The 14,170-nt window shown below is 34.9% G+C and overlaps 1 protein-coding gene across 4 annotated transcripts in view; it reads left to right on the top strand.

The window, feature by feature from the left end:
* The window catches only part of GPATCH2 (G-patch domain containing 2), a 189,688-nt gene that overhangs the window by 10,656 nt on the left and 164,862 nt on the right, over positions 1-14,170 (top strand). For 2 of the 4 annotated variants that reach the window (XM_027774715.1, XM_027774716.1), the window contains exons 1-4: positions 28-738; positions 6,619-6,680; positions 10,127-10,309; positions 10,776-10,855. In XM_027774715.1, the coding sequence (XP_027630516.1) occupies positions 38-738; positions 6,619-6,680; positions 10,127-10,309; positions 10,776-10,855 (1,026 nt within the window). In that variant the 5' untranslated portion in view covers positions 28-37. Of the gene's footprint in view, positions 1-21; positions 739-6,618; positions 6,681-10,126; positions 10,310-10,775; positions 10,856-10,983; positions 12,993-14,170 lie in introns of those variants that run through there. The other 2 variants (XM_014590652.2, XM_014590651.2) reach the window with 2 other exon arrangements.

Below are 14,170 nucleotides of genomic sequence, written 5' to 3'. Positions count from 1 at the left end.
CCACCCCCCCAATAATTGTATGCATTTCAGTAGAACCATGGAGGAACTGGTTCATGATCTTGTCTCAGCTTTGGAGGAGAGTTCAGAGCAAGCTCGAGGAGGATTTGCTGAAACTGGAGACCATTCTCGAAGTATATCTTGCCCTCTGAAACGCCAGGCGAGGAAAAGAAGAGGGAGAAAACGGAGGTCTTATAATGCTCATCACCCTTGGGAGACTGGTCACTGTGTAAGTGAAGGCTCTGATTCCAGTTTAGAAGAACCAAGCAAGGACTACAGAGAAAACCATAATAATAATAAAAAAGACCATAGTGATTCTGATGACCAAATGTTAGTGGCAAAACGCAGACCATCATCAAACTTAAATAATAACGTTCGAGGGAAAAGACCTCTATGGTATGAGTCTGATTTTGCCATGGACAACCTGGGGAACAGAACTCTGCGCAGGAGGAGAAAGGTCAAACGCATGGCAGTCGACCTCCCACAGGATATCTCCAACAAAAGGACAATGACCCAGCCACCTGAAGGGTGTAGAGATCAGGACATGGACAATGATAGAGCTTACCAATATCAAGAATTTACCAAGAATAAAGTCAAAAAAAGGAAGTTGAAAGTAATTAAACCAGGACCAAAAGTCCAAGATGAAGGAGTAGTTTTAGAAAACGAGGAAATAAGCCAGACCAATAAGGATAAAATGGAGTATGAAGAACAGAAAGTCTCAGACGAGCTCATGAGTGAAAGGTGACTTTTATATTCTCTAAATAAATAAGAGTATTTGTCTCCAGTGTTTGTGCTTGAATGTGTTTTATATTTTAATTAATTCTGTTTTAAAATAATTATAAATTGTAATAATGATAGTGATATTACTGTTTAACTCTGGTTATATTTCCCTATAATTTATGATGTTTAGCACAAAGCAAAATTGCTTATTTGATTTACACAGTCTTTTGATTGTGTTATAATGACTTAATTTTCAGCTACAAAGAGAAAAGGAAATGGATTTTTCAGTGGGAAAATTGTACTTTTCAATAACAGCATGCTTGTAACTCTTAGAATTGGATATATAATTATTTATTTGTTTAATTATAGAGCTTTAGCTTTGGTGCTTTTTAGAGTGTCATGATTCATTAACCTGTTCTGATTCCTGAGGATCGCAAGTTTATGCTACTCTGACATGTGTGTGGCTTGACATTTTTAAAAGTCTGTAGCTTGCTAGGAATTCTGATCACTTATAAATTGTACAGCCCCAGTTATAGTCTAGAAACACCTGATTTTGTCATTAGACAAATGAGAGAAGCAATGATACTTTGGCAGTTACTCTAAACTGCCCATTCTAGGAAGCAGGTATACAATAATAATAATTGTTAAGTGCTATTTTGATGGCATTAAAAGGTAAGTAATCATTTTTCTTTTATACAGAACTGATGCTACTTGCAGAAAATGAAACGATGTTTACATTGTTTGTCCTTTTGGGTGTGTATCCTTAAAACTAAATGCCAAACTATGAGCCAGGAAAACCATTCTTTAAATATAGTTTGGGAAAATGTATTTGATTTTTAATTGGTAGGGTTGGGGTCATTGTAATCCTTTGGATTGTGAATTATAGTTCTAAATCTTTTCTTTGCTTATAAATATGATTATAGATATGAGTAGGACTTCGTAAGAGTTTATTGAATGTTTTACTAGACATGGTGAGTTTTTCATGTAACTTTTCTAAAGAAGTGAAATTTACTTAAGTTTAAAAATTGGTTTGAGAAGGCTTTGAAAAGTTCATGGTATCTGACCCCCACCCCCAAGAAAGTTGTCATCTTTATACAGAAATAAGAATGGTTTGTTCACTAATATTGGATCATCGTGACCAAGGACTACTCAATCTGACTTGAAAGTAATTCTCGTGCTCAATTGCTAGGAGGGAGAGTGTGTGGCAGTGAGATAGCACACTTACTTCTGGATTATTCACAACTAGATTACCTGTTTTCTGGATTGATTGTGCAAGTAAGCCCCTCCTTTTTTTTATTTTTATTTTTATTTTTTGTCTCCCTTTTATTGATCTGCTTCTTAGGATATCTACCCTGGAACGGAAATGAGATGAAACCCCCATCATTCATTTATTTTCATTGTAAAAATTATTTGAGTATCTGCTAGGTATAATCAGGCTACCCAGCAGTCAACAATCAGGTACAAAGTTTCAAAAAGGATGTTTTTTTCACTTTTGAATACATTAAATTTTTTTTTTCCTGATTTTAAATTTATCTATGTAATTATTTTCTGTTGCCTCTAAGAACTAGAAGGAAATTTATTTTGGGGAAGATCGCTAAATATTTAAGTTGTTTTCCTAACAAGATGAGTGATCTTTTTAAGACTACTTCCAGAGCTTTCTTACTAAAACGCTATGTATTATCCTTACAGCTGGTTTGTAACTAAGAACAACTTCACTCTCTGTTCTGTGTGTGTATAGGTCACATTTAACAAACATTTGATTAACGACTACGTACCATCACTGATGGCATCTGAATTAATAATGCAGCATCCTCTTAATCTGGAATTAGCAGACAGGCAAATGATGAATATGAAATGTGCTGAGCTGAAGGTACTAATAGAAGACTTCCAAAAGAAGCTATGCTTTAAAAGCAAGAACCAAGATTTATTCAGAAATTTAGGGAGTGAAGAGGAAAGAACTTGTACCCAGATATGGGTTGTGAAAGGAGTGTTGTGTATTTGAGGAAAAATATGTAGCTCCATATCATTATTACCAGACAGTAAAGGGGGAGCCGAGGCGACAATAGGCATTTCTTGAAAGCCTATGTGTTTTAGTGAGCAGTTTGGATTTCACTGTGCAGGCAGTGGGAAGCCAGTGAGAAACTTTTAGCAGTGAAGAAATTCAATTACGTTTACATTTTATTAAGATAACATGATTTTGCCAGCAGTGTTTCTTTACATTTGATTGACTGTCAGCTTATCCTTAAGTGGAAGGTGAATTATGGCTGTGACAGTAAAGGGGGAAAAAGAAGTTTGAGAGCAGTTTTAAGTTGGAATCAATGGGAGGCTGATTGAGAAAGAAGACTCTTACACATTGCCCAGGTTGCAGTCACTAAAAATTTAGGCAACAGGACCAGCAGATGGCCTAATGGTTATGCTGCTGGACACTTACATGGTGGATTGCAGTTCGAGTTCCAGACCCATCTGCTTGAAACTCATGCCAGGTACATGTGTTTGTATGTCCAAAGTCCCAAGAGGAAAATGTAGGAGAAGGGATTGCAGTGTGGCCATCCCCTCTGGGGGTGCGATTTCTTGCTTTCTGTCTCTTTGTCTCTCCTACGAGCGCATGCGTTCAATAGCCAAAATCTCTCTTAAAAACAAAAAAAATGAGGGAACAGACTGGGACAAGGGATTGGTATTCCTATGCATACATTTATTTGACAAAAAGTCATGGAATACATTGTCTTCTGAATATTGTACTATTAAAGTCATGCCAAAAATAGTAGGGATGGAAAGATGCCCTCGGAGATAAGCCATAATGACCATCAGCTGTTGGAAATGAAAAGCCTTACTTATTCTGATTTATTGAGTATAGTAGCAAGTACAAGATGTACATAGAGCAACCGACTGGCTATCAGTGAAGTGAAATTTAAATAGAGGAACGTGTACATCTGTAAAAAAAATACCTCAAAGTAGGACAAGGATTATTAAGAACTAAGAGCCGGTCTTAGGGAATTCTGATTTCCATGTCACTTTAAGAGAGTAGGTAGGTGGTGGGAAGAGAGAGGAAACAGGCATATTTGGAGGAAGAACATAAACAAGAAGACTAGAGATGGAGATGAGAAGAATTTAGATGACGATGTACCCATAGAAAGCCTTGGAATCTAAATTTAACCTAACACGTGGGGAAGTAGTTTCAGATAGAACACTTCTATGTGTTTATGTATGTGTGTATATTATAATTTTTTTGGAGAGATTATTGCTATAGGGTGCCTGGGTTAGCGAGACAGTGAGACAGAAAGCGAGAAACCACCCACCAGGGAGATGGCCACACCACAGTCCTTTCTCCCGCTCCATTCTCCTCTCAGGATTTCAGGCATGCACACAGACACTCCCAGTGTGAGTTTTAAGCCTCCAGGTCCAAGACTCGAACCGTGGTTGGCCATGTGGGAGTCCACTGACGTAACTATTACACCATCTGTTGGTCCCAATTTTTTTCTTTTGGAATAGTTTTAAATTTACAGAAAAGTTTCAGAGATTTCAGAGAGTTAGTATTAATCAGGTTTTTTCATACCTCTCACCTAGTTTCCCCTTTTGTAATATTTCGTATTACTATGCACAAGCTGTCAAAAATCAACAAAACAATCCTGATACATGTTTAAAAATACAGTCCATACTTTATTAAAACTTCTTTTTGCTTTTATTTAATGTCCTTTTTCTTTTACTTTTTAAAAATTTTGTTGAAATTTGGTGTAGGGTACACATGCTCACTGGACAGAGACAGAGAGAGAGAAAGTGAGAAAGCCCACCTCAGGGGGGCTGACCATGTTGCAGTCCCCTCTTCCATTCTCTCCTTGGGACTTGGGGCACACATGCAAACTCGTGCAGCGTTTTTCCTCAAGCCACTAGGTTCAGGACTTGATCTGCACTATTGGCCATGTGAGATCTAGCTGCCCTAACCACCACGCCACTCTGGTCTAATGTACTTTTTCTGTTCTAGGAGATCACATTACTTTTATTCAACCAGTTATTGTTTGAAAAGATGGACCTGGTTATATATAGAATAGATTAAAGAAGGAGGATAAATCTGAACTCAGAAGATAATTGTACCAAAAAAAAAAAAAAAAAGAGCAGTACATTGAGTCACAATCTTTTATCTGCAAATCTAAATTCTGGAAAGCCGTGCAAAACTATTGGGTTGTCAGAAAAGTCATCACACATTTTTACATAGAAAACCAAAAATACATCATGACTTTTCCAATGACCCAATAATGTATTTGTGGCCAGACTTAAACCTACTTGTATTTACTGTGGATATTCATTCATTTAATTGAAAAAGCATATTAATATATTAAGTGCTATCACAGACTCCTCTGAAGCATTTTAGTACATAGCATGTACTTTTCTAAAATTTGAATAATCCTGAATTTTAAAAAATATTTCTTCTTAGGGATTTCAGAAGAGGAATTATGACCTGAGAAATGTATAAGGTGTTCATTTGAGTTGTGTTGATGAGGACAAACAAGGAAGGGAAAAAGAGGGAAAAATCAATAGCAGTTTGGATAGGTGAATAACAAAGATAAAGTTTCTCAAATGTATTTATAACATCATTATGCATTGGAGAGCATATAGTAAATAAGAAAATAACAGATATGATGCTCTTAGAAAATACCATGTTCTTTCATTATTCATGTGTGATATAGGAAATTTTATCCATTCACTTAATTTGATGAAAATTAAAGAAGTTCTATTTTAGAACTTGGGAGATTGTGCTTCTTAATAAATTCCTTTTTTCTTTAATACTTATTATTAAAAATCAAGCAAAAGCTGAAAATGTTTTATATTCTGAAAATGTATGTAGATTAGATCTCATCTAAAATTTTGACCTTAAACTTCTCAATTTAAATATTGATATTTTAAGCCCCGTTGGTTGTGAAATTGTTTTCTAATAAGTCAGTCTGCAGAGTTCTACATGTTAATGGAAAATTATTTTAATTTAAAACGAAATCACCGTGGGCCATTTCTTGATTGGTTAAAAATAAGAATTATAGTATAAAGAAAATAGTTTAAAACTTCTAAAGACCATCATTCAAATTTCTCAGTAAGCCAAACTTTTCATTATATACCCTTGTTCTTGGGGTCTTTTCAAGTAAGCAGACTATTATATAAACATTGCCTCTTTTAAAGCTAACAGTGATAGTTTGCTCATGTTAGTCAAATATCTGTTATTTGTTTTCATTTGTATGTTGAATTTTACTGTGTATCATACTGCTGAACTGCTATGGAAAGGAAGGCGAGCATGTGTTATTTTTGTACACCTCCTGCTCAAAATTGGTAAAAATTCTTTTTTTTCCATAATGACCTTAACTTTGATTTAGTGGATTGTCACCATTGTAAACTTTCTTCTTCCCTGCGAAGTAATAAGAGTTGTTGTGAATTTTTAAGTAATATCTTTTCCAGAATATTTGCAAATGTGGTTATGAAAAGTAGTTTCATCCCAGGCCCTTGTATTTCATGTGCTGAAGAAAGGCTTGGCCTGCTTTTGATTGAGACTTTTCCCATTTTATTGAGCAGTGGTGTTCCAGGCTCAAGCCGAATTGCTCGGCATCAGAAAGGAGCAGTGAGCATTTGATGAAAGCAGATAATAAAATGCATCAATTGTGTCAGCACCTCATAGCAGTCACATCTGGCTTACTGTCAGGGTCCCATTAGATTCCTGTGGTTTTATGTGCCAAAAATAATATGCTCAGTAGTTAATGGAACCAGGATATTTGCAGTTTGATTAAAAAAAATCATCTTATTTTCTTTTAGATCTTGGTCAGGCTTAAGTTCCATCTCTGAGCTGCCATGTTTCTTTAAAATCTTACGACTGAGAGATCAGTTGTTCTTTTTGATCTGTTTCTTTCTTTTTCCTTGTTACAGTGATTCCAGCAGTCTCAGCAGCACTGATGCTGGTTTGTTTACCAATGATGAGGGAAGACAAGGTACTGAAATGCTGTTTTTATCCTCTCTTGGAAAAACATCTTTGTTTTAAAGTTGTGCTTATTACTGGTTATTTCATAAGCAGTAACTGCCTTCATTTACCCTGCTCACACAACTTAGTAAACTAGGATTTAGTATTGTAGCCAGATTTTTACATGCTATAGAGGGTGCCCTGTCTTCGTGACCTAAAGTAATCGATTATCTCCAAAAGCTCGTATGTGGAGCTAATAATATTAAGCAAGGATCATCTTCCTTGAGAAAGCGTTACGTCCCTCAGCCTTTTCTATTTTGTCTCCTTTAGCAAGTTCACAAGGCACTGGTTTTTATTCCCCACCTGATTCCAAATGTATTTAAAACTGTTTAAGCATTCATAAAGTGGATTTGCAAGTCATTTGTCATTTTTATTCAGCTGTGACATTTATTCATCCTATCCCGTTTGTAAGTAATTAGATGATTTTCATAAATTCAATATTGTAAACTGTTAAACAGAAATGTCTTACAACTTAGATGTTTTCCTTCTTTGAAACTTCCTGAAGCTTTTCACACTTTAACATGGCAGTATTTTAAAGCTATGAATAATAAGAAAACCTTGGTAAGAGGGTAAGATTAATCCTTAATCGGATTAATTTCATTTAGTCACATCTGCTTATGATTGTTCTCCTTTCACCCTCCATGCAAATCCTGAAATTAACCTAATACGTACAAATACTTAACCCTTTTTTTTTTTTCCTTAAGAATATACTAGAGGAAGACAATAAGTTCTAAGGGGAAAAATAATACATTTGTTGTTTTATTAGGTCGTTGGGAAAGTCATGATATATTTTTTTCTTTGTTTTTCGATGCAAAAATGTGTTGTGATTTTCCTGATGACCCAGTAATTACAAAGTATCAATGATGTTGTGAAACCAAAAGGACAAAATAACAGCTGCCAACACTTTTCTTTCTTGTTTTATTCATCCTCTTAGCAATAGGAGTAGCACGAATGAAGTGATCTTTTTCTTTTTTGCTTACTTATAAACCATTTTCCCCAACTAGGTCCTAACTTCTTAAAGACTATAGACTTTTTAAAATTGGGTTTTTGCTGAACTTAGACTCTCAAGGTGAAAAACTGGGTTAACTACCTTGAGAGTCTATCTAAAGTCTCTTTAAGGTATAAATATTTGTCCAAGTTTATGTTATAAATGTTGCCATTCCTAGTGAAATGAAATTAAAAACTTTTGTCAAACATAATTTTTTGAGGGGCTGACGGGACCAGGTAGTTAAAGGCACTAGACTCCCACATGGCTGACTATGGTTCAAATCCCGAACCTGGCAGCTTGCTTTCCCACTTTCCCTATCTCTGTATCACTCTCTGGTCAGATTAAATAATAATAATAATAATTGAAGTTAAATAAAAATAATTAACTTTTTGATAACCTATCAGTTTTTGAAAAGTGATAACCTATCAATCTTTGAAATGCATTGAGTGGTATAGAGTAAAATGCTAGCATGTATTGAGAGTGTACGGTATTTCATGTTGGTACTTTTCTTTGCATTCAATTTACTTTATCTTCTTATTTATTCTTAAAAACAATTCTATGTGCGCCCAGTTTCTTTAAATGAAGAAATTTATATTAATAGAGTTGAAATAACTTCCCTAATGTTACAGAACACTAGAATTCTGACTGGGTTGTCTGACTTCAGAACTCAAGTTCTTAATCAATAGCAATTTGAGTTGGCTTTTAAGAATTAAGTTGTATATCACATCAAAAATAAAATAACTTTAGTTTTCTTTTTTTCTTGGAGAGGATTTTGCTATAGGGCGCGTGCGCTCCCCAGACAGAGAGAGACGACAGAAAGCGAGAACTCCCCCCCCCCTCTATGGGGGATGGCCACGCCGCAATCCCTTCTCCTCTATTCTCCTCTCGGGATCTTGGGCACGCACGCACACGTGCCCAACATGAGATTAAAGCCACTGGGTCCAGGATGCAAACCACGGTTGACTACGTGGGAGTCCAGCGACATAGCCATTATGCTAACTGCTGGTCCCATAAGTTTAGTTTTCTATGATACCGTTTTCTCAGTGTGCTGTAAAATCTGGGCTAGTCAATTTTAAGTAAGTCCGTGTTTTTTCTTGTTTAACCCAATCTATGAAATTGAAACTTCCAGTATAAGTACTGATATTTAAGTGCTGTGAATGCTGCTTTTAAAAAATGATAAATTTTCTAATTCCTCAATTGAAACAGGCTTGTAACTCCAGTTTTCCAAATGACTTATTTTTGTACTTTTAATTTGAAATATCGCTGTTTCACATAAAAATCATTTTCTCTTTCCTTCTTTCCTCTTCTTTCTCTTGTCTCGAGAGAATTTTCCAATAACTCAATCTTCCTGTGCCAGTCCCCTACTGGGACTACAGGTGCACACCACCCACCCAGCTCCTTTCTAGACAGGGTCTCCCTACACATTTCAGGCCATTGTCGAACTTGTAATTGTCCTGCCTCAGTCTCTCTGTGTGGGATCCAGCTGCCTTTACCACCAGGCCATTGGCAAGCCTGTGTCTCTTTATATAGCTCTTTATAATTCCTTTTTTTAAAGTAACAAAATTAACTGATTTTTCTCCAAGAGCACATTTCATATGGAATTTTAAATTGAGTATTCACTATCTCATAGATATATTCATGGATGTTCCCAAAAGTCAGAATTACTGGGTAGTATTATCTTTTAAAAATATGCTTATATATTTAAATTAAATAAAAAAACAACAGGTTAAACTCTGTGAAATAAAATGTGTGTGTGTGTGTGTGTGTGTGTGTGTGTGTGTATACATCCTGCTATTGTAATCCAATACAGTTTCTTCATAAACTCTGTTGTATTGTCACTTTTCATTTAAAATCATCTTTTTCAAAACTATTTCTTAATGAACTTAATTGGATTAATTTCATTTAGACACATCTGTTCACGATTGTATCCCCTTTTATACTCCATACAAATCATGAAATTAAGCTAATTATGTACCATTATCAGCTGTAAAAAATGGGTTCCACAGTTTTATATCTTTTAATTCCTGGTAGGAAATTAAGGTTTGTTTTTTCTTAATGTGGAAAGGATAATAACTGAAATCCATTTCTTAAGCAAACTGTGGTATACAGTAAAAAGTTTTCTGTTATAAATTGTGTGTCAGTTGACTTATAAAATATAGGACCCTAAGTTAAGTTTGAAAAATAGGATAAACTTGAAAAGTAGGTAAATAGAAAATAATTGTGTAGTATAAGTATGTTCAGTGCAGTTCTTGGACATAGTTCCACTAGAAATTTAGTCCAAGTACTACAGTACTACATACTTAATGTTAAAAGTTAACGTTGTATTCTGACATTTACACTCCACTGCTATCTTGTATATTTTTAGTTGTATATTCAGATGACAGAACCTAATCTCTGTGTGTGCGGGGGGGTGGTTTGTATTTGCACAGGTGACGATGAGCAGAGCGACTGGTTCTACGAAAAAGAATCGGGTGGAGCATGTGGTATCACTGGAGTCGTGCCCTGGTGGGAAAAAGAAGATCCTACTGAGCTAGACAAAAACTTACCAGATCCTGTTTTTGAAAGTATTTTAACTGGTTCTTTCCCCCTTATGTCGCATCCGGGGAGAAGAGGTCAGTAGCACTATGTAACTGGTGCGACACTGGATTTAAGTCTAATCTAGGAATATTCATTGAGAGCATAGGCTAAAGCAGACAGTAAAAAGATTAAACACAAGATATCAGAGAGAAACACGTCCACTAATTCAGTTATGACATTTATTTTCCTTTCAAGTAGAAAACTTGACTTGCTTTCTTGTTGGGCCCCTCATGGAAATGCTGAAATGAGAGGAGGGTGAACTGGAAGAAAAGAAGCGTCCAGGATATATTGTAGTACTTAAAACTGGATAGTTAAAATGTTGACTGCATTAGTAACCAGCTAGGCATTATTTCTTTTCTTTTAACTGTGAGTTTTGCTTTTTCCCCAGTAGTAGGATGTTTATCCCCACTACCAACTTATTCTTAATTCTCCAGTGATAGGATCTTCTCCTATGCTCCAGTGATCATAGAATCACCTAAATTGAGTACTTTGATTTTCCAGGTTTCCAAGCTAGACTCAGTCGCCTTCATGGAATGCCTTCAAAGAATATTAAAAAATCTGGAGCGACTCCAGCTTCAATGGTAGGCATGCTTTTTTTGTTGAATTGTCATGTTTGGAAATGTTTCCATTTCTATGGAATAATAAGCCACATCCTCATCCTTTATTCATATTCTAATGTTATACTTAAAAATAATCCATTTTTTTGTAGGCTACAAACTGGACCAGTGAGATTCCCCTATAAACCAAATCTTCTAATGCTAATAAATTAGTTACGTTTTGATCATCTGGGGAATGGCATTCGAGGGAACCTGGCTCCTGTCCTCTTCCCTGGAGGAATATCATTGAAGTGAGAGCCTCTTTGATGAAAAGATGGGGCTGTTTTTGCTGGAGGACTGGTATTCTTCCTTTTAGTCAGAAGTGAACTGACTGGGGAGGCTTTCTAGGAAACTAGGTTGGCCCAGGGTGGACAGAAACTACTGTAAATTTTATATATTTTCCTCTTATGATTTTTTATATCAAATCAATTTGTGTATTACTTGCTTTGCCAACATGCTAAGAAAAGCTAGAAAATTTAAAACTTCCAATTCTAACCTAAGTATTCCTTCATGTTTATATTGTGATTGGTTAAGAATTTTTACTTGACTGTTGTAAATAAAAAACGTGATGCATTGACACTTATGGTTCATTTTTAGAGAAGTCTTATATAACCAGCATTATTTAAAATATTTGCATTTTACTCAGGGTATTTTAACAAGGGCTAAGCTGAGTAGTAGGTAGGGTTGATCATCTTTGCTGGAGTTTGTATTTTGTTCAGTTTCCTTTCCACTTGGATAATCTGCTCTGTATTGCAACCTCAATGTATTATATAGTATAGTTTTCATTGTAATGCACAAATCATCTTACTTCTCAATTATCTATGGTGGTAACTAGTCTGCACTAGTAAAATCATTTACTCTTATCTTTTGAAATACCTGCTTTGTCTGATACCTGAAACACGTCAAAATTATTATGTTGTCTTTGAGCTTAATGAAATCATGTGAAAGCTGGTTTAACAAATACTATGTGACTCTGAATCATATTGTCATGTTTGAAAGTGAGTGTTGCTTGTACATCCTTAGAGTGGCCGACCACATGTGTCACTGTGAGTGTCAAAAATACTTGCATGAGCTCATTTTCACCAAGCTGGGGGGAAAATGTAGCAGTTCTATTGATGGTGTAATTTAGACATTACACTAAGTTCAGGCCATGTGAGTTCTTCAAAATGATTATATTAAAATGATTAATATTTTTATTAAGTTGCAATAATTGATTAAAACAATGTGATTTAATATGTGTATTTTTATATTATTGTATGGATTGTTAATTGAGCATTTAATGGCTAACAAATATGATTGGAAAAGAAACTTGAAGTTGAAATTGCATTTACCTGAAGTTAATATAGTCTGAAAGAAGCCACCAAATATATTAAGCAGAAATATATAATGTCTCCTTTTCGATTGTTTGTCTAAACTGAGGAGATTAAAAATGAGGAAGTGCAACTTCGAGTTTCTTTTCCTTTGCATATTTAAAGTGATATTTAAAGGTATAATGATAATGTGGTGTTTGGTAATTTTAAGTAAGCTTTTGTGTGCTATGTCTTTGGAATGAAAAGTCTTGGTTTTTATCTGAACTACATAAGTGCTTTTATTTTATTTTGTATAATGACTGTCTTTTAGATCTGAATAAGTCACTTTGAAACCTTGGCCTGTGAACTTTGCCTTACTAATCATGAATCTAGATGAATGCCATCTAGTTCTTGGTTCAGTTTTACCTATTTTTATTTTTGGTTCACTGCTTGCTTGAGCATAGCTGGGATTTGTAGCCCATTTTCTAGGCTTATTGCAATCTCACTGTGGTATTTTATAGAAGCTATTACAACTGATAGGCGAGCTTCATGGTATTGATGATACATGGCTTAACCATACTAAAAACTGCCTTCCCTCTCTAAATTGTAAAAAGGTGATTAAGTTTCACTTGATGGAGATATACTATATATGTGTGTTTATCATGGAACTCGTGCATTAGGCCATGAACTGCTTTTCTGGTCTACATTTTTTGTATTCAGAATTTTACTGAAGACAATGGACTCCTTCAGGTTTTCTTTCTTTCAACCCCAAATTGTCCTTGTTTAGATTTTTCAGTACTGTAATTTTTTTTTCCAATAAAATCTCTGACTTGGGAAAGAAAGGTAAGAGTTCCAATTTGTATTTGTATTGTTCTAATTTCTATGCTAAGTTTTTGTTGTAGTTGCTCATACTCTCCATATTATATAAAAGTTGGTTTTAAAAAAATCATAATCTCATAATACAGTTATCTTTAAAGAATACCTGTGACATCTGGTAATAAATGAAATTTAACTACTTTACAGTTTTATACTGGAAAGCCAGATTGCTCTTAAAAGAGATTAATTCATTTTCTGAGTGAAGTTGAACTCATGTAACTTACAACCCATTAGATGGAATGGTACACCAAAGGATTTCTAGTTTTTTTAAAACAGATGAGTGATAATTGCACAGATACAATGACGTTTTATAGGAAAAAGGAAAATTGGAAGGAAATTATAGGAAAATCTTTTACTAAAGTATCAATGTAAATATTTTTAGGGGGAAAAGCTTTCATTTGGTTTGCAGTTTATTCTCCTTATTCACCATAGTTATGGTCTGTGAAGTCAACACTGCCACTGAGTTAGAGAATTCAGTGAGCCATTGTTCCTAAGGGAAAGTTAGGATTAGGTTCCTTCAAGCCTCTGGTCATAAACAGTCTTATCACCTGTTCAATACATAACCTTGTTTTATGTGTGTTTGTGTTTAAAGACATTTAATGTACTGGGGTGTCAGAAAAGTCATGACATTTATTTTATATTTTTCTATATAAAAATGCTTCATGACTTTTCCAACAACCAGTATATTGTTAATTCATTAAACTTACAGCCAACAGCACCATCAGGCTTTTTTGTACAAAGCTTATCTAACGTTTTTCTCTGTAGCACTCATCATAGCCTTCAACTAGCCAGCACTTCTCAGCGCTATTCTTAGAGGTCACTTAAAATATTGCAATCACCAACAAAAAGCACATAACAGCAACAACAACAACAAAAAAGTGGCATTAAATAGACCACAAAAGGGACTCTTATTTATATGTATAAAAACTGGAACAAGAAGGTAGAGTCGCTTTACTGACTCAGTTGGTAGTATGCGTTTTTTGATGTGCTATATTTGTCTTTGAATAACTGCAGAAGTTCTGTGAGTGTTGATTTTGTGGTTACACATAAATGTTAGCTAGTAGGCAAATTTGCAAATATAGTATCAAAGAGGAATGAGGATTTGACTATGTTTAGTTTTATAGAAAGCAAAGTG

Source organism: Tupaia chinensis, unplaced genomic scaffold (assembly GCF_000334495.1).
Source record: "Tupaia chinensis unplaced genomic scaffold, TupChi_1.0 Scaffold000473_1, whole genome shotgun sequence".
NCBI classification, from domain to species: Eukaryota; Metazoa; Chordata; class Mammalia; order Scandentia; family Tupaiidae; genus Tupaia; species Tupaia belangeri.
This window is presented reverse-complemented; position numbering and strand designations above follow the sequence as displayed.